Here is a 20,814-nt window from a genome sequence, read left to right on the forward strand (position 1 = left end):
TGCTCCCTCTGCCTCTGTGGGTGCTCACAGCATCCCTTGCAGGCAGCCCCGGGCAGAGCTGCAGAGCTGGCCCCTCTCCATTCCCTCAGCCACCCAAACGCCGTTTCACACCTCATGTTGTCATTGTCATCATTGACACATGAGATCAAAATCATGGCGTTTTGCTAAAAGCCATGGGAAATCATTCCCACTATACTCGCAGCCTTTCCTTACATTTAGCTTAGCAGACTTTCAGTACATTCATTCCCTTCTTTTTTTTTTTTTTTTTTTTAAACAAAAACAAGCAGTGTGCTAAGAAATGCAAACCCGCTGGGATGTTTTCAGCCTTGGCTGGAGCTGCCTGAACCCCCCCCCTTGCTCCGGGGCCAGGAGGCTGACTCTGGCCGGGGCTCAGCGGGCAGCTTTCTGGGACAGTCATTTCTGATTCCAGCCGGTGTTAAACGGGCTGTCAGAGGGCAGAGCGAAGCTGCTCCACCTCTGCTCAGCACCGGACGGGACGGCAGCAGCATGGCGCTCCGGGGACCCTGCCTGCTCCTCTGCCTCCTCGCCCTCGCCCACATCTCCAGCCAGCAAAATGGCAAGGTCCGGCCAAAACCGGTGGCTTCCAAGAAAGGTAAGGAGCAGGGGCACCTTCCCTGCAAGGAGACCTTGCGGGGCTCAGGGGGGATGCAATTAGCCCGGTTGTTCAGGCGTTTAGCAGTGCTTTAATGAAACTTTTTTAAAAGCATCCAAGAACCTAATAAAGTGTCTTTTTTTCTGCCCTGTGGGAATGATTGTGTAGCCCTTCTGTAAAATAGTGAGGATATTGAAATGTTTTGGTGAGTTCCTTCCTTGAATCAATTTGATGGGACAGCTTGGTCTGAATGTCAGAGGGCGACGCATTTTCCACCGTACCTCTAAGGTTTGCCCCAAACCTTTCCTCTACTAAAATCTCCATTTCTATGACCCCTACCCCTCCTCATTCATTTTTCAGAAGCAAATAAGTGGCAGATGACAGACTGCTGTTGTAGATTTGGAGACATGAGTAGGCAGATAATATATAATCCATTAAATATCAACATGGATCTTCATTTTGTAACACTTGCCCCGGGTGTTTGTCAAGCCGTACACGAGCTCCGACTACTCAGGCTTACCAGAGGGTAATGCATACAAAAAGATGCCCAAGTTTTCTTTTCCCTGGTGGTTTTTGGTTTTTTTCTCCTATGTGTTTTTTGCTACTGCCCCATCCTTTCCCCCTCTGACTCGACGCACATTAATTACAGGAGAATGCAGGTAACAAAGTGGTTTGCCTTGCAGCGTGTAAGCCCGTCTGCCTGACGGGTCCGACTGCAGTCGCATGGGCTTGGATTGCTTCTGGCGGGCGCTTTCCTGCTTGGAACGAAGCGGGGAGCGAGGAAGAAGCATCCCAGGAATTCGCTTGGCCAGGCTGCTCACTATGCTCACCCAGTGGCTATTTTCGTCAGATACCATCCTCAAGAAATTTTTCCTTTTTCTCCCATTAGATCTTTCTATGAAATCACGGCATAGCCGCTTATTCCGCACCTCTAGTCTGTGGCTGTTTTCTAGAGCAGAAAATACCCCCTTGGGCTCACGTAGGGTACATACGTGCATTGCACTCACAGGAGGTACCAGGAGATAGAGAGATACCTTTCTCAGAGAAATCTTATTTTTCTCTCCATATCACTGCAACTGCTGTTTGTAACTGATCGGTGACAAGAAGGTGGGAGAAAAATCACCCTTTCAACAGGAAAATGGGGCTCTGATTTAAAAACATTTGAGGGGGGTGGCCTGAAAATCAAGCCATCTGGAACAGCTGGTGGCAATTTTTACTGAGAGCTTGGGAGTTTCATTTCAAAGGAGAGGTCAAGTTTTCTGTGGGGAAAAGGAAAAAAAAAACCCAACAACTTGGCATTTTTTGGCCAGACGCATCCAGCCCCGCAGCGGGTTGGCTGCCCTGCCTTTACTGGAAACTTCCGGCATTTCTTGGTTAACATTTTTCTGATTTTTTACCAATGCCAGCGGCTGGGGCAAGAGGGAGGAAAGTGCTAAAAATCCCCCCGTGAGGCTCCTCTTTGCCCCCAGCCCCTCGCCACGTCCAAGCCTGCCTGCCCACCCACCGCAGGGGCCGGGGACGCAGCCGCTCCTGCCACGGGCAAGGGCAGGATGGCCCCATCCCATCCCCATCCCAGGCCCCCAGCACCCCCGGCCCGGCTCACCCCCTGCCCTTCTCCAGGGAGGGCCAGGCAGGGGGAAGCCACTGCAGGGTTGGGGTGTTTGGCTGGATTTATGGGTTTTTTGAATCTGTGAAGCTAAACCACAAATGTTGGAAAAGAAGAACGATGATCCGAGCCACGGTTTTCCTCTCTTTTTTTTTACTTTTTTTTTGTTTTTTTCTGTTGTTCTTTCTTTTTTTTTTTTTTAATTATTGCTTACATTTGGATCTGCTTCAGAACACAAATGGTGCTGGTTCAACATGAAAAAGCCAAACCGCAGCATTTAGAAAATCCTGAGACAGCACATTCACTTTGCCCGCTATTGGGGTTTTTTTTCCCCCTCAAATTGCTCCCCGGTGATTTTTTCCAGACGCAGTGGTTCAGCAAACTCTCCCTGAACCCCGACGGCTTGGGGGGCATGTGGGATTTGCCCTCCTCTGGTGGGCCTGGGGGTCTCACCCAGAAGGGTGCCTGGGGGAGGTGGGTGATGGCACTCCCCTGCTTTGGGGTGCAGGCTGGGGACCCACCAGCCCTGGGGGGGGGGGTCCCCTTGGTCACAGCCACAGTGGGGTGCTGGGGGCATGGGACAGACCATCTTTGTCTAGCTCTCACATCTATTTTTAAGGTAATTGGAGACAGAAATTGGAGTCCAGGTGCTTAAATGGGTGGATAGGGACTGACTTGCTGCCCAAAATTTTGGTGTAATCTTGTCATCCGGGTGCTCTTCCCTGAAAATGCCCATGAACATTTACCCAGCACAGGTGTGTTCAGTACCCTCCTCTGATCCAGGGAACAGACTGCAATATGGAACCCAACTTTTCTGGCTGGGACATTTCTGGAAATGCCTCATGTCAGAAGAAATACCAACGGTGGGGGAGGGTTGATGACAGACATTGTGAACCAGGGCGATGCCCACCCCACAGGGGGGACAGAAACCTGTTCGGATGGGAACAAACCAGATGATGGCTGCCCAGGCAAAGCTAAGCAACCCAAATATAGAACCAGATTTCATAAGGGAATAGTTAAATAATCAAAATTAAGTACAGAGGGATTTGTTTGTTATTCACCATATAATTAGAAGAAGGAAAACCGGGCGAGAGCTCCCATTTGCAGGAAGAAATACATTGCTGGCCAGGCTTTCAACCCAACAGACTATTGCGACCTACATCCTTCTGTGAGTCTCCTTTTCATCTCGCCTCTGCCTGTGCTTAATCCTGCTGCTTACGGTTAGCTGCACAAGGACCCACTCCAGCTCCCACAGGCAGCACTGGCAACCCCCACGCTGGCTTCAGCCGCAGCAAACCCAAGCTGTAATAGCTTTGATGATGGGCTTCAGGAGGCGAGCCTTGAGGAAACAACAGCACAGAGACAAAACTCTCTAGCAATAAAATAGAAAACTCGGTGCCTGCTGACATAGCCGCGGTGCTCCCTTTGTAGCTGAAGTGCAAATGAACTGCTCCTGGTGCTTGCCACGACACCCCAGTGAATGTGCTGCTGTAGGAACATCTTGTGGCCTGGGATTTGGAAATCAGGTGGTGAAAAGGGACAGGGTGCTTTGGTAGTCAACAAGGAGACATGTCACGTTGTGTGGCAGGGACCCTCTAGATGGGAACCCACCGGCAAACCCGGCTGGAACAATGGAAGGAGCTGCCCCAGCAGGACTCATCGGCATTGTCGTGCCATGGCCCTTGGATGTTACTTAAACCTAAGCGACATTTGGTCTACTGCAAGACAAGCTTGCACAGGAAAAAAAAAAAAACAAACACCTGCATTAATTAGCTGTTTCCCAGAAAGTGTTTTCATCAAAGGCAGCAAAATAATAACTAGTGCCTCAGTCTTAAGTGAATCCATTATAGTTAATTGAGCAATGAGTAAAGCAGCTTGATGCCCTCCTCTTGATGTGTCTGGCTTTTCATATTCATGGCATCTTGTAATCTTTGGGCTGGTGGTTTTGGTCCGCATCCAAGCTGCTTCCCCACTTGCCTGCCTCCGTGCCTCGGCTCCCCATCTCCATGACCCTCGAGGAAGCCCGTCCTACTGCATTCATGGGCAAATTGTCCCCTTTCCTTTCACCCCCATGAGGACTACCACATGCTTATGTCAGGCGAGGTAAAGCAATAGGAGCAGCAAAGATAGTGTAACGAATACAAATGCCTCAATGTCCAATCTCCCACCACCTCCAAAGCGTAACGGTCCTTTTGCTCCTAGGCAGGAGAAATCCAAGTACCGATTAATAGCTGGTTGAAGCTGTTGCGGAGGCAACACACCTAGCAAGACATAGGCTTTAGTAGCAGGCTGCAACCAACTCCCCAGACGAGGAGGCATCTTCTCGCAGCAGGAGAGCAGCTCTGGCCAGTTTTTGGGTACCTGCACTGGGGATGCTGAAGGCAGAGGCAGCCGTGATGGCCTGAGGGATGGTGTGGTTGGTGGGCTGAGGGCTGCGGTGGCTGGTGGTGCAGGGGCAGATCTAGGGGAGGTACTGCAGCCTTTCCAGCCCCTTCCTGCTGAGCATCAGCCTGGCGAGCAAAGCGCTTTCCTGCCAATGCACCCATGAGAGCAGACTAACACAGGGGCACAGCAAGGCATGCGTACAGAGAAAAATGATGCATTAGGGTGTTTAAGGAAGCCAGGAGGCTGTGCTGCGAATAGAGAGAGGGAGGGCATGTTTTTGAGGAACTGGGGGAAAAAAAAAAAACAACCAACCAAAAACCCACCTATTCATCAGCAGCTTTTAAGTAAGTTCCCCACAAAACACTCATGTGTGGCAAGACTCCTGCTTGGACAGGGCAGCATCAGATGGTGTCCTCCTGCATTTCAGGAGGTCGACCCCAGTGCTGCACCACCCCAGGTGAGTGCCCTACACAGGGGCTCCAGAGACGAGCCTGCACCTTGCAATGCTCACACGCACGACCCCCCAGCCCAGCAGTGCAGCGGCAGCCCAAGGGGAGACCCCTGTGGCACGAAGCCAAGCCCCACAGGGTGCAAAGCCCCGAAACCCCAGCTGGGAAAACCGGGTTGGTGGTGGAACCAGGCTAGCGAGCAAACATTCACTCTGATGGACGTGCAAGGGGACACAGGTGTTGACTTTGTGGCCTCTTGTTTGTCTTTCTCTGAGGGCAGAAAAAACCAGGGAGTTTTGATGATAGGAACAGCTTCGGCTGCCTCCCCTGGGCCTGCCACCGATGTTTATGCTCTTCCCTTGATTTCTCCCACAGATGGTGTGAGCCTTAAAATGATTGAAGACCTGAAGGCCATGATTGACAACATCTCTCAGGAGGTTGCTCTACTGAAGGAAAAGCAAGCGCTCCAGACAGGTAAAGGACTCGCTGAAGAAGACACAGCTTTTGCTTTGAGAGTGGAGCTGCTTATAAAGTGGCTACGATTGCTCCATGTGTTTTGACAAGAGATGCCCACATGCCTGCGACAAGGAGTCCATCATGGGGAGAGAGGTTGGGGCATCAAAGCAAAGCGTGGGCTCGCTGCAGTTCCTCCAGGCAGATGGAACTCCTCAGGCAGTTAATGACATGAGTTGAACAGCATGTGGCCCCCTCTCTTTATGTGCTAGAGCTCTCCATTTGTAAAGCTATGGATATTTCTATGACGCTAAGCCAGATGTTCATTTTCCTTTACAAGTTAGAGGGCTGGGTAATGGATTAGTCTGTGCTTTAGTCAAATGGAGCTTACTCTTTTGTCTGAACTCCAGTGAAATGGTGACCTGGTCTTTATACATACCCCAGTATTGCCCAGGGAACCTCACTGGACGTCAGTCCCACACATACAGAGGGCAGTTCCAAAATGTCCATCTTCCAGCCATGCTCCACAGTTCTTCTGTGCAAAGTCCACCAACATCGACAGGAGAGGGATTTGCAGAACACGAAACAGAAATGAGATGAAAATGCAAGTTAAGGAGAGTTTTCTCCTTAAAAGAAAAGGAACACAAGCAAAATCAAGGCTTTAGTTCCAAGCTCACATTCATCGAGATGTAATCGGTTTGGATATTAATGCGTGGCTCTGATTAGTTATTGTTTGGCTAGAGTACCCTGCACTCTCAGGGTTTAGAGCTTAAAAGAAAAATAAAATAAATTGCTATTCTTAACAACAAAATCAGAGGGAAGTAGAAACTTCCTCTGAATACCTCAAGCTACACAAACACAACAGTTCTGATCAAAGCTTATTAAAAAAGACATTCTTTTCATCCTGCACAATTAAGGTGATTGAATTGGCATTGCAGACTTTTTTTTTTCCAAAACATTCCAGCATTCGGCAGTGCTCATTGCAACCCTTGCCTCCGACAAACTCATCAGAGGAAGTGTAGCAGCAGCTGGGGAAGAGCAAGGCCAGGGGAAGGGGCAGGAGGACCGCGCCATGCCTCTGCTCCGGCAGCGGCAGAGCCCAGGAGGGTGGCAGGGGCACCCCGAGGTCCCTTTTTCCCAACGGTTTGCAGATGGGGAGGGCACAGCCAGGCCCCCCCGCTGCCGAGGGTCGCTGCTTGGCCTGAGAAATGAAGTTTGTAGTTTGGCCACTGCCTTTGCTGCTGCTGCCTCTTCCTGGGCACCCTTTTTAAAACCGATTCCCTTTCTGTCTTTTTTGTTCTGTTTGTGTGGTAACCGCTCAGTTTGCCTGAAAGGCACCAAAATTCACCTAAAATGCTTTCTTGCGTTTTCGGAGACCAAGACGTACCACGAGGCCAGCGAAAACTGCATCTCGCAGGGTGGCACACTCAGCACCCCCCAGAACGGGGAGGAGAACGATGCTCTCTACGACTACATGCGCAAGAGCATTGGCTCAGAGGTGGAGATCTGGCTGGGCCTCAACGACATGGCGGCGGAGGGCAAGTGGGTCGACATGACGGGCGGCCCTGTCCGCTACAAGAACTGGGAGACTGAAATCACCACCCAGCCCGATGGCGGCAAGCTGGAAAACTGCGCAGCTTTGTCAGGGGCTGCCATCGGCAAGTGGTTTGACAAGAGGTGCAAAGACCAGCTGCCCTACATCTGCCAGTTCATGATCGTGTAGCGGCGGGGGTTCCCCCCCTGCCCACCCGCAACCCAGGTCTTCCCCCTTGGCAGCAGGATTATAAAGCTATAGGTATGTGTACATGTACACGTACATAGGCATGCACACGCACACACATTCAAGTAGAGTCGCTCCTTGCGAGGAGTCATCACAGCTCGGTGTCGGATTAGAGAGCATTAGAGCATTTTGTTTGGCCACATCCAGCCCCATTAGCAGCTGCATCATTCTTAATAAGGCATGATTTATAGATATATTTTTTTACACAGGGACTTTATTAGGATAGCTCGGTTGTTTTGGCAAAGAACCAGTGCAGCAGTCCAGCCTGGCCAACAGCCACCTCGGCTGCCCGGGGCTGCCGCTCTGCAGTGTCCTTTCCCATCTCGCTGAGCTTTGTTGGGACACCAGCATAGCTAGTTCCTGCTTTCTTCTCCTGTTTTGCTTCCCTATAAGCCCTGGCAGCGATCCGTGGGAGCTCCTTGTTCCTCACAGTGCCCTGATTCAGGCTCCTGGGGATCGAGATCCTGTCTTGATGAGCAGAGGGACTTACTCCTGCTTTGCATTGAGAGATACAATTGGGCTTATTGGCTGAGTACCAGCTGCTCAACGGGTTGTCCGACTAGTCAAGTAACGTGCATGAATAAAGTAGCAAGTAACAGGCGTGGGTTGACTTACTGGGAAGGACAGTGTCCTTTCCAGAAGCATTCCCCGTTTTGTTGGTCCTTTTCTCATCAGCCAGAAGCCAGTTTCACTGATTTCAGTGGGAGAGCGAGACCCACTGCCAGATCTTTTTAAAAATCCCATTGGAAGCTTTATTTATGCTCCAGCAGCTTGGGGGAAGCAGTGATGACTTGCAGCATAGTCAGTCAAATATGTTCTTGGAAGTAGAAGATGAAAGTATTATGTAAATAACAAATGTAACGCTATTAGGGAATATGCTGCCGTAGGAAAAACAACTGTGTGTTGAAAAGGAACCCCAGGACAATTCACTTTAGCAGCTTTAGGAATCCTCTGACCTGTTTAAGTGATGGAAACCCAGCTGAAAGAGTCCAATCTTTGTTGGTCCAGGCACAGTCCTCAGCAAACGTTTGTGCCAATAAAGTCATGCCCAGCTGAAGGTCTGGCCTCAGTAATTTTTTGCTGAGAAAAGGGTTAAAGAAACAAAAATAAATTCAAATAAAGAGCAATGATGGGAAAGAAGTGCAGGCCACCCCGACAGCTTAACGAAGCTTTGCTGGCTGTTGGCTGAAAGGTATCAGCGGTTCTTTGCAGTTCGGAGCTTGGTAATAACCCCTCCAGCTCGGGTCACATCCCCTGCCCTGCCAGGGTGGGAGTGTCAAGACATGATGCTCTTGGGGAGCCCCTGGGAGAGGTATTTCAATCTGCTGCTTTGTTGAAAATGGCACGATGGTGGGTCTTCCAAGACATGGAGTGGGAGCCAAGCTGGAGGGATCGAAACACACACAAATGCAGAGTGTACACTTCCAAGGCTGTCACTATTGCCAAACTCTCCGCTGTTCAAATGACTATAAAATAAAAATATATATATAGCTTGCTGAAGGAATGGAGTTGTGTCAATGTGATTGGAGTGCTTTCTTCTCCTTGCATTTCTCTTCAGAGCAGCTCCAGAGATCTGTCAGAGGGTCAGAGATATCAAAGGCAGAGGGGAAAACCAGAAAGCGAGAGCCTCCCACCCGGTGATACGGTTTATAGGATTCCCCCCCCCCCATTATCATCCCAGTCACATGCCATATGGGGTATACAGGCAGGGAATCCTTTTATAGGAAAATAAGATTTCCTTCCTCCCCTTGCTGCTGGGAAATTTCACTCTGAAATACGAGCCAGCCCTGGACCCTGATCCTGAAGGTTTCCAAGGCTCTTTGCTGTAGGTCACGGTTACACCCTACAAGTCAGCTTGTCTCAAATTGGCAGACAATCCCTCCATGTTTTGAGATACACGTGAATGCAAAGCAGTGAAGCTGGAAGCGTTGCTGGCTTTGATCCTGCCTGGTCGTAAACCACAAGGTCTTAAAACACAAATGGTGGTCAAAGAAATAAACAGAGGGCTTTTATGGGAGCCCAGGAACTAAAGAGGGGCGAGGTGAAAGCCACAGACCCCAGCGATGCTGAGCTTCAGGGAAGAAGTGGGTGCTGCAGCTGGACCATCTCTGCGTGGAGTGCGAATCTGAAAAACAGCCATGGAGATGGATGCCAAAGGATATTCCCAGAGAGGACGTTAAAGAGTCAATCTGTCAAAATACAGAGAATAACAAGTTGCTCTCAGCAGATTTTGTGCTTGTATCTCTCTTGCTCCCCAGTTTCACACAGCTACACTCCTGCCAGCACCGTTCTTCATAGATGTTTTGCTCTTCTGAAGCTGGGAGGAGCACAGGGAAGGGTGGCTCTGCTCCTGCTGTAGTTGTTGGGTCCAGAATGCCAAAACTGACCTTGCAGTTTCAGAGCTGCATTTATGAGTTTAATATAATTCCACATGCTGCTTCTTACCGTACATTATGAACTACAAATTTTCCTTGAAAGCCAAAGAAAAAGAAATTCTAGAAGATTCCTCATCTTTGCTTACCACAGAGCTAGTTTTTCATTTGTTTGTGGCCAACCCCGCATTTTATGCTCACAGCGAATGCTGGGCTGGAGGGGTTGAACGGGGGATGCTGGCTGCCTCCACTCCAGAGGGGCCCGATGGGAACAGCCCAGAGCAGATGCAGTCCATCTGCTAGGAGCTGGGACAAGCACTACTTTTTTGATTCTTCCACTAAATCTTTTTGGCACTCAAGCCCGAGAGGAACATCTGCTGTCCACAAAGTGCGGTCTCAACCAAAGGCATGCAGACTCATGGAAAGAAACCTCAGCTCTCCCCCCAGAAAAAGAAATGTGGAAGTGCTCGTGTCTGAACCAATGTATTGTGATGCCTGCAATCTCAAATGAACCTCGTGTTATTAAAACAGGAGGTGTTGCGTAAGATCTTGTGCCACTGATGGTGCCGCTAAGCTGCCTGCGGCTCTGTAACACAGCAGAGGAAAGACAAAGCAGGAAACGTGCATATATTTATATAAACGAAAGAAGAAAAGTTGCTAGGTGAGCCCCCAGAAGGCATTACCCCAGTACTACGCTGACCAGAGCTGACTTCAGCAGAGCTACGCCAATCTACCCAACCGATTGCCCCGACCCCAATTCACCAAGGTCCCGCAGTACAGGCAAAGGACTAAATGGTTAGAAGTAAAATGGTTAACCATAAAATGGGTAATACCTTTCTGGAGTATCCTTTCGAGCAAGGGGCGGGCCAGACCAGCCCACTATTAACACACATCAGCGCCCCAGCCAGCAGCCAGGTTGCTTTTGGCTTCAGTCAGTAAAAGGGCCAGGTGGGCAAAGGTGGGTAAGAATTTGGGAGTCACGAGTCAAAAGCTTGTTCTGAGCCTTGAACACTTTTGTGGGACTCGGTCCTGAGCAGTCCTCGGTGAATTTGGATCCAGAGAGCTCGATGACATGGGAAAAGAACCCCAAGCAGAGAGAGGGCAAAGATTCACACTCAGAACAAGCAACCCAACTCCACGCCACTGCTCCTTGTGCCTGCCTGCTCAGCCTGGGGGTTACTCAGACCCGAGCCTCTCCCCACATCAGGCATACCCTCTCCCTATCACCTTTGGCAAGGAACAGCCCCCAACCACCTCTGCTCCTGCCTGCCACACGGGGAGGGCACTTCCCACCCCTGGCTGTGGGATGAGGCCGTCAGTAGGATGCACCTCAAAAGGGAAGGAGCATTTCCACCACCGAGCCTTGTTATTCCTATAGGCTCTACTCTTTGGTCCCACTCCTACGTAAGCACTGAACCCCACTTCTGTACCTGACCTCTCAGTCTCTCCTTTTGCAAATAAAATTAAAAAACTAAGTTAAAGTTACAGTTCTCCAGCTCAGAAGCTGCCATAGGCAGGGAAGAAACACGGATCTGTGAGGATCAGCAAACGAGGGTAAGCCAAACAACTGATGGAAGCATGAATATAGAACAGCTGGGGGTCACTACACTGATGGGGAGCATAAAAATAATCTCCTCGGGGATAGAAGATAAAGCAGGGGATGAGAGCATATCAGACTATAGCATACAAAGCGAAAAAATAGGGCTTTATCCCCTTTATCTCCGGTATAAAAGTACCCGGAGGGATTCCAAAGGTAACAGCTGGGCACTATTGCAAATACAGCTAAAACCAAAACCGCAAAGATCTTTGCCATGACTCGTACCCAGCAGCTTCGCTGCTCCATCCTGCCTTGTGTAACCACGTTGGTGGCTGCATCACCTCCCTGCAACCTCCCCCACACACGCTTGTGCTAGCGGCTGGGGCCATCGGTACTGGCAGCGAGTGTAAAGCACCCAACGCCTGCAGCCTGGGTGCTCGCTAACCGGTGCTGTGCCCTCAACATCCAGCCTCGTTCCAGGAAGAAAACAAAAACCCACGGATGGCCACGCTGCCAAGAGGTGAGGCCAACTGCTAATTGCAGAAAATACTTGCTTTCGCTTCAGCCCTGTTAGAAAGCTAACCCTGAGCCCATTGAAGGGAATGAAACACACACGCCGCCTGCCAACCTTGCAGGCTGGCAATGAAGAACACGTCTCAAGAAGCTGTTTAGAAAACAGTGTTTGGGAAGCACTACATCTTATAAAATAAAATGCAAGAGGGGAAATAAAACCTACACCACCTACGGCTTTGCAGAAATGCCCTAGGGCCAGCTTAGCTTCCCACTGCACTAACTTCTTATATCACACCCATGGACAGGGATCCCAAAAGCAAGGTCACTGGCGTTCGATATTATACCCCATTTCCATGTTTTTCAGGACCAGTGAGGCCACACCTGGAGTGCCAGGTCCAGTTTTGGGCTCCCCAGTACAGGTGGGACATAGGCGTACTGGAGTGAGCACAGTGAAGGGCTACCAAGATGATGAAGGGATTGGGGTGGCTGTTGTGTGAGGACAGAGTGAGAGCTGAGAGTGTCCTGGAGACAAGAAGGCTCAGGGGGTCTTATCCACATGTTTAAATGCCTGATGGGGGTGGGTAGGGGAGACAGAGCCACGGGCACAAGCTGAAATACAGGAAATTCTGCTTAAACAGAAGAGAATCCTTTTTCTCCATGAGGGTGGTCAGACCCTCACCCAGGTTGCCCAGAGAGGCTGTGGAGTCTCCACCCTTGGAGATGCTCAAAACCTGACTGGACATGGCCCTGGACAACCTGCTCCAGGGGACCTTGCTGGAACCAGGTGATCTCCAGGGGTCCTTGCCAACCTCAGTTAGCCCATGAAGACATGGACACCAGGCAAGGGCTCCTACCTACATAGCTGGTTCCTTTTCTACAGTCACAGGAGAAAAACAGGCATTTTGGGGAGAGACCGGTGACCTCAGGCATCTGATGGATGAGCTGCCGTGTAAAAGCCTTCCTACAGAGAAAGGTTATCAAGAAAGCCAATAAAATCATCTCTCATAGGATGCAACGTTGCCAGAGCTCTAGCTACTAGGTCTTGCTGCTCTGCAAAGGGCAATCAGAAGACAAGAGCTGAAAGTTCATATAGCTTTTCAACCAAAAGGAAACTGAAAAAAACTCCACCAAAGCACCAAAAAGCAAATGAAATGTATTTTTGTATTAAATGATCAGTCCAAACACAAAATTCATGAGTGGGTAGCTGCAGTTGTGAATCAGCTCAACCACAGTGACAAATTTGCTTTACTGTTCGAGCAGGATGGTCCATGGGCAGCTTGAATTTCATCCAGATTCACGCGCAACATGGACACTGCTCCATCGCTGGGAAGGCTTGGATCCAAACCCAAACCCCTTGAGTGCCGAGCCACGCTGACATGGGGATCCAAATCCTGGGAGACGGGCGATGCCACAGGTCCTACCTGCCTGTGCACCAGCGCAGAGGTGCTGCAACACACCTCCATGGAGGTCAGCTCTTGCACTTTGTTCTATAAAATGTCAGAGCAGAAAGCCAAACGCTCAAGCGGGTAGACCTTCAAACAGTCAACTTTTAGGAAATGCTCCAGAAATAGCACTGGTTATAAACACAGTTGAACAATTGGCTCCATTGAAGAGTGAGGACTCGGAAGGAGCTGTGTGGGTGGGGTGCTGTGTACCTACGACGAGTGACTGACAGTTTTCTACACGGCCTAGAAACTGAACTTGCTTTGAAAAAATTAAGCAGAACAACCACCAGCACTTTTTACTCCTAAAGTAAAATGCATGCACCAAAAAGGGATGCAAACACAGCAAGTAATTGTAGTGCATCGCTGAGGTAAGATAAGCAAACCTGAAAGCATGGTACTGGGGAAAAAAAACACCTTACATATAAAACATGGAAAGCTTGAAAACAAACAAAAAAAAAATCATTACTGATAATTTTTCCTTTTCAACATTCGCAGAAATTGTTATGCCAGCCTAAATGAGTAGCCCATTTTTAAGCCTACTAGAAGTGCAGATGTAGGTAGTGTCCCCAGTCGGATATAAAACGACCTCGTGGCTTTTATCAGGTGATAAATGTGCATTAAAAAGACAGCAGACAGCCCTGGAGGCCAAACTGCAGTGAGCAACGTGCGCATCCAAATGCAAAGATTCAGCCTTTCATTCATGTGCTATCAGGGTGTCCAGATGACCCCAGCAGTCCATAGAAAATCGCTGTCTTGAGTCTCAAGAACCGGCTGTACCAGGGGCAAGGTAGTTTTCTTGCTCCCCTCCTATTTGGGGATGAACGAGAGAGATGTCCATAAGCTGCCAGGCCCTCCTGAGACATCTACCCCTTCGTTTCTTCTTTTACCAGTTCTTGCATGATGAAGCAAGGTGGCCATTGCCAAAATCCCTGGAGTGGACAGATGGCCCCAAGGCACAGGAAAACTGAGAAGCCAGCTGACCTCCTTCTCTTGGGGGGGAGAAGGACACAAGGGTGGCAGCTACCTTGCTCTAGATCCTACAAAGGTCTGAGGCAGAACTCATGGTCCCGAGATCTTGCCTTGTCATCACCCACCCTCTCACCTCCCCCCAGCCGTGGAGAAGCAGTGTCTGCCAGCCACGGGGCCAAGGACATTGCTCCTTTCCTGCTCTCCTTCCCCTTTCCCAATGCCCTGAATTCACAGTCCTTGGAGACTAAAGTTGGTTGTTCCAGGCACAGGGACTTGAAGTCGCATAAAAATTGTCTAGTAAAAAAAATCACCACGTGATCTGCCAGTTTCCCAGTCTGCGTACCAGTTACCTGTACACAGGAACTGCAGCATGTCAGAGCTTACGTGCACACGTCATATTTCACAGCAAGCCTACCACTTCCCCAGCTGCATCCCTGCGGCATGGAGCGAGCCGGGACATTTAGCATAGTGTTGAGGTGCAGAAACGCAGCACTGGGATTTCAGCTAATGGGAGTCACAAGGAATTACATGTGCCTGGAGCCTCAAGCCACGCTTGATCTGGAACCAAGCTCTTGGTTAAATTCAAGCCTCCCCAGGCAGAGATAACAGGCAGGGACCACAGCAGCCAACCCCTCTCATCTCCTGCCCATCTCACGTACAAGCTCCTATCGACTTGCTCCCCAGCTGCTTGTAGCAGAGCTGCAGGGAAAATCCAGCTTTGCCAAAGGAGAGAGAAAATTTAAAAGACTACCAGGTCATAACACCTATATTCCAGCCTCTTGCCACGCTCACGTCCCAGAGATCCTAATGCTATTTTATTTATCGGGAAAGGCGCCCGGGCTGTGCAAGCATTGCTGTGGGGAGCTGGTTTAGAGGCACAGGCTGGGTCGAGGCAGGGCTCCTGGGCACCTGTACCCAAGTGCACCCAGAGACATCCGCATTAGGGCTGTGATCATGATGCAGAAGGCACCTGAGGATTATGAATGTTGCAGTTATGGACTTCAGGTTTGAATTCTGCACAATGAAAGACAACACACACACACACACACACACACACACCCCCCCCCCACAAAGGAAGAGACGTTAAGACTGTAAAGCCCTGGACCTTAAAAAAAAAAAAAAAAAAAAACCAAAACCAGGAAAATGTGAAAATTAATGGCACCTGGAAACCTTGATTCAACAGCCTTCTTCCATTATATCATCACATATCAGCTGTACCAGTAATTTCATAGCAGAGTCGGTACATTTACTGCAAGCATAACAGCAGCAGTAACCACAGCAAATGCTATTACAGCAGTAGCTTTGTGGAAAAGGATGAAATTTAAGCAGCCAGGCACAAGCGCACCCTCCCACTGTGCAGGAGGGCTCCTCCCCCCTCCCTTGCCTTCCCCAGCTGTGACCTAGATGTGACCAGTTTCTTAGCCAAAACCCAAAGGGTGGGCTCCAGCCCTAGTTAGGGTCCACTATCACAATGTTGACAAAAGTAATACCTCATGTTCCTACTGTTGTATGAAGTTATCTAAAGGTATTCTGCTGGCAAAGGTTAGTGCAGAATAGTGATTTAACTAAATATCATGGCTAGGAGCCGAGACTTAATAGTCAGAGGGGTGCTAACTTCAGCTAACGCCTTCAAAAGCAAATGCTGGCTTAGGAACGCCCAGGGGCAGCACTTGTTCCTTGTCATCCCCGAAAGCACAGCACAGCCTGCCTTACCCGCTGCATCTCCAGGATGTTGGCAGGAAAGAGAGAGGGCTGTGATTTTCCAGGAACAGAGCAAGCTTCATGCACAGCTTCTGCCATGGCAAATGGGATCCCCCTCTTGCGTCTGTGTCTTCACAACAATGATGTGAGACAATGCAAAGTTTGGCATAGACTATTAATTATCAACAATAAGAAACCCCCCAAAATTCTGCATTGGGCCTAAGCCATTATTACCAAGTATCGGGAGAACAAATGCATCCCTCAAACCCACTAGCTGCTACCACTTGCCACATTCAATAACTCATCTCCATGTGCCCTGCATTTTTGCAGCACTGCCTTGAAAACTAGAAATCCCAGCATCCCAATCAGAAACTGCTGATGGCACAGCACAAACTGTTCAGTCTTTCAGCCCCTTCATGACCTCAACTTTCTGGGAGAACATTTTTTTAATTCACCCCTGCCCCATCCCATGGGGAGTTTCAAATTTGGAATCCATTCCCTCCTCCCACACTAGTCAGGTGGCATCCACCTGATGGGCATTCACACCTGATTTTATTTCTATTTATTAGAAATAAATCAAGGAAACGAACTACTTAAAACTGCCTCTGTATCTAGGGAAGGAAGCTGAGGGGCTCCCTTTAGGGGTGGTGGTCATCTTTCCCCTGGTTTTGGTGGGACCAGGATGAGGACAAGCCTAAAGCCTAGCCTCACACTGACCCTCAAGAAAAGGTTTACATCTCAGTAGGATACAGGAAAATACCCACCTTGAGAATACGGGATAAGTTTCACCTTAAGGATTAAAGTTAAAATTGGTATTTGAGCTTCATATTGTAATATTTCTAAAGCAAAGGGATGCATTAGTCTCACCACCTTTTCCTACTTCAAGGTAGCAGGAAGGGGAATGGCTCCTCCATGTCATTCCCTGGTGACAGAAAGCCATGGAGTCATCACCATTGCATCACCTAAAGCAAAGTATGAACTGGCAGAGACGTTTTTACTATGGTAAATGTTAGTGAAGCAATTACAGATTTTGTAAAGCATATCTTGGAAAGAGGTTACTGGTAGTGACATGATTCATTGCACTGTTCGTGGACCTGGCTTATTGTTCTGCACACTTCCATCTAATTTGGTGTCTAATTAGGTATTACTCATACGAGAGGTCATTCATGCCAACAGAAGCAATAGTTTCCAGAATAATTTGAGTTTTCCTACCTATATTAATGTTTTCCCAAGTACCTCTCCAGCTGAGATGTAAACAACTACTTCAAGTACTGCCACTTCATTCAATGCTGAAGCAGCTTTGTGGCAGCAAAACCTGGGGACCTTGCTGCAGCAAACCTCACCCAGCAGCTTTGCTGTAATCCAAGCAGGTTCAGGTGTGGCTATAGTGAGAAATATGTTGTAGACAGACGTTGAAAGTATTTCACTCCAGCATTGGCTGCTGGGTGTAAACCTCAGAGAACATTCACCAAAAAAGTGGTTTCTGGAGACTTCTGTCTTGAATTTGGCTGATTGGGAGTGTGGGGAAAAAGGAAGACAAGACATGAAAATACAACAGTAGGAAAAGAAAGGGGGGTGATGACAAAAATCCGCCTTTCAGTGGTGCTTGGAGCAACTCTGTTGACACACAGTTCAACCTCTCCGGGTTGAGCTGTCTTACTTCCAGCAGTGCTACCTTCCCAGCTACAAGCTGGGCACAGATTCCTTAAGAATCAAGTCCCACAAGTAGTATTGGGAAGCGTTGTCACAGAAATCCAGCATCTTTCAGCTGAAGCTGTATCTTGTCCTTTAACCCAGATGGGTGGCCACAAAAACCTAAGGAGAACATGTAGGAGTTTGACCTGCAGAACCAATCAGCCAAAAATCAAATGTCAGAATACACAAGTATATAGTAAACTGCCCATTTTCCTCAGATATTTGACTAGCAAGGAGAAATATTGTCTTCTGGGATATTGGACATATGCATGAACCCATATGCTTTGCTAGGCTGGTTTAAGATACTTAAGAAACTTGTTCTCTGTTAACCCAAAGAAAATAGAGGAAGATCTAATGGCTTGCTACCTTTTTTTTTTTTAAATTGCTCTGAAAGCTATAAAATGTTCACCAAACAATCATACTAGAAGATTTCATCATGCCTTTGCTTACTTTTTAGGGTTTACCACTTACTAAATAAACTCTCATTAACTTAAGGAAACAAATGAAGGGAAAACATATGAACCTCTTCACGATTTTGAATGGGTAAAGCATTAAGCTGTGAAAGTAATTACCAAGTATATTAACAGGTTTGATTCAGCAGGATGTGGAACAGTTTTAATTTACTGTGGAAACGTGAAATCTCTAAAGATTCAAGCTTTTGGGTTTGCATCTTACTAAGATGATTATTCTTATAGAAAAACATTTATCACAACATTCATCTTTAAAGCCCTCACTTTTGAGGGCATCAGAAGTCACGTTACTCTCCTAAGTAGCATAATTCTGATAGTTTCTACCGCGTGAGAAGGCACCAGTGGATGTGCAGGTCTTCGAAGCTGAAAGCTTCGTGCAATCATGCCCCAAAGTGCAAATGTGGAGTTTAGTATGAACAAAACTCTACTTAGTAGCTTAAACTGTAGAGCAGTCATTTTTTTGCTTTTGTAGTTAGCAATATGTTACAGAACAACATCCATGTGTACTTGTTTTGGGGTTACTTTTTCCAGAATCCAGCAATTCAATGAAAGTAGCATTTTGAGAGGAGAAACGCACCATTAATTTGCTTCTCTTTTAATTAAAAAAAATCACCCTTTTAAATAAAAAGCATTTGCGATGATGAATTTGAAGCAGATGCTAAAACAATTGGGCTCAGGAGCCTGCAGTTCATACTCCTGAGGCCAAGTGATGAATCTCATTTAAGGCCAGGTTCCTCTGTGCAGAAAACTAGATTTATACGCACGTACTTAATAGGTGCCTTGCCATGATTAATCTCATGTGAGGAGGAAGCTGTCTGCATGGGCTCTGTCCGTCATTTTTTGCCCTCAAAATAAAGATCAAAGTCAGGGATACATTTCCCACAGTGGCAAGTGGCAAAGGTTCAGGACATCCCGATAGCATCTTCAGGCAAAGCCATGCCCAGGGCTCCTGAGAGCGGCATGTGGCACTCTCCTCCATGCCTCCAGCAGACCACCATTCCCTTCAACACGGAGTTGCACCCATGTGTGTAGGACAGATGTTCTCCTTGGTGAGCAATATCAAAGTTCAGCTCTATGCTGACAATGAAATAAAATTAAAAAAAAAAAAAAAAAAAAAAGGGAGTACATACTTTACACAGACCATTTCGTTTCTTCTAAATAATACTTCCTGAAATCAAATCATTTCCAGTTAGAAAAAAATAAAATAGTTTTGCTGGAAAGATCACCAGAACTTTTCCCCTCATTTTTCTTCTGAGAAAACACCTTTCAGAAAGTAAGGCCATTTTTCTAGCCTCATGTCTGAAAAGGCACTGTGTGCTGCCGGAGTATTGCTCTGTTAGAGCATTTTTGCAGGATGCATCATGGCACTCTTTCTACAGCTATGAGCGACCATAGCAGTTGTACCAGGATAAATACACATATCTTTTATATAAAAGAGACACACACACACACACACACACAAACGTAGCAAGAAACAAAGCAGTTCCTTCAGTTTTTGAAGATTCATCTTGCCCAGAAGCGTAAAGCCTGACTTGTGTGCAGCAGTGTAGCAATTCTTTAACACAAGAGATGGATGCAGCCCCAAACCACAAAAAAACCCAAACCCTTTTACGTATTAGGAGTGTTGCTAATTGAAACAATTTGCCATGCTTCACTTGTGTTGATGGAACAACATGCCAGAAGTTTCTAAGTCCCTGTAAAAAGACTGTCCCTTCCTCCAGGCTGGATCAGTTTTCCACGGCAGAATTCCTCAGTTTCAAAGAAAATTAGGTAACCCATGCTTACTTAATTGCTGGGAAGCTATACTTTATGAAAGATAAACCAATCACTAAGTTGGATGTAGAAAGCCATTTATACTGAAGGAATGAATCCTATAATTTATTTTTTTTTTTTTTTTTTTAGTTTCTGGCTTCAAAGTTTTGGGGGAGACAGATTTGCTCCCATCTTTGTGTACACTGCAGCCTGCAATTAGATGCTGGCTGGTGAAGATGTGCACATGGATGAGGGTTATTCAGCATTTTGCTTCCTCCCTGTCCCCCAGCAACAGTCACATACTTTAATGTATTCTCTGTCACACTCACAGGTATCCCAGGATAGCTTCTTCAGAGCAACATGATTTTTTTTTTTTTTCCCTTTAAGGTCAAGGAGTTGAAGTCTCAATATTAGTCTGGTGTCAACAACAACAAACCCAACTTTTTCATTCCTTACCGGTGCTCTACAAGTTTTGCTCTAATCCAAAGACTAATAACTTGGCTCTTTATTTATCTGGAAATTGCACTAGACTATTCATATACGTGCTTAAAAATAAAGCAATTACTGAGTGTTTTGATAGATCGAGATTCTCCAAACCTCACAGATCCAAGCCCAAGAAGCAAGAAGTATCTTTTCAGCTTTGCTGCTTTGGGCAACAAAACCCTCCACTTCTCTTTGCTCCTCAAAAGCAAATTTCATTCGGTTCAGGAGTTTCTGAACTGCTGTCCTCCTATGGACACCCACCTTTCAATTAATGGTTGACTAGACTTAGAAATTTTCATTTTTAGATAAAGACCACTGCACAGGAACTACTCCAGGATGGCACAATCTCAGTGAAGACCCAAATGACAAGTACTTTCATTTACATTCATATTAAGTGCAAATTTCAGAGAGGGCCTAGGGACTGGCTGATCTTTGCTGAGTCTCCTATGCCTTCCAAGAGTGGATATGACTAATTCAGCCTAGGATCCATTCCCAGCAATTACTGGGATCCTCAGTAGCGAGGATTTCAAACATCACTTTCTATGTGCATTAAGCTTGCCTCAAAACAAATACAAAAATAAACCAAGAAAG

General features: G+C 47.6%; 1 protein-coding gene across 1 annotated transcript; it reads left to right on the forward strand.

Moving 5' to 3' along the window:
- The first annotated feature begins 357 nt into the window (after positions 1–357).
- CLEC3B (C-type lectin domain family 3 member B) lies at positions 358–8,786 on the forward strand. The gene is made up of 3 exons (XM_052794614.1): positions 358–613; positions 5,429–5,527; positions 6,829–8,786. The coding sequence occupies exons 1-3, from the start codon at positions 508–510 to the stop codon at positions 7,227–7,229; spliced, it is 606 nt and encodes a 201-aa protein (XP_052650574.1). The 5' UTR covers positions 358–507; the 3' UTR covers positions 7,230–8,786.
- Positions 8,787–20,814: the final 12,028 nt, after the last annotated feature.

The sequence above is a fragment of the Harpia harpyja genome, chromosome 1, assembly GCF_026419915.1.
Source record: "Harpia harpyja isolate bHarHar1 chromosome 1, bHarHar1 primary haplotype, whole genome shotgun sequence".
Classification (NCBI taxonomy): Eukaryota; Metazoa; Chordata; class Aves; order Accipitriformes; family Accipitridae; genus Harpia; species Harpia harpyja.

What these genes read in the sequence shown, in the direction of transcription:
- CLEC3B (XM_052794614.1), top strand. Translation starts at nt 508, where the DNA reads ATGGCGCTCCGGGGACCCTGCCTGCTCCTCTGCCTCCTCGCCCTCGCC. An exon ending in ACCGGTGGCTTCCAAGAAAG is followed by an intron (nt 614 to 5,428) that starts GTAAGGAGCAGG and finishes TTTCTCCCACAG; the next exon opens with ATGGTGTGAGCCTTAAAATG. An exon ending in AAAGCAAGCGCTCCAGACAG is followed by an intron (nt 5,528 to 6,828) that starts GTAAAGGACTCG and finishes GTAACCGCTCAG; the next exon opens with TTTGCCTGAAAGGCACCAAA.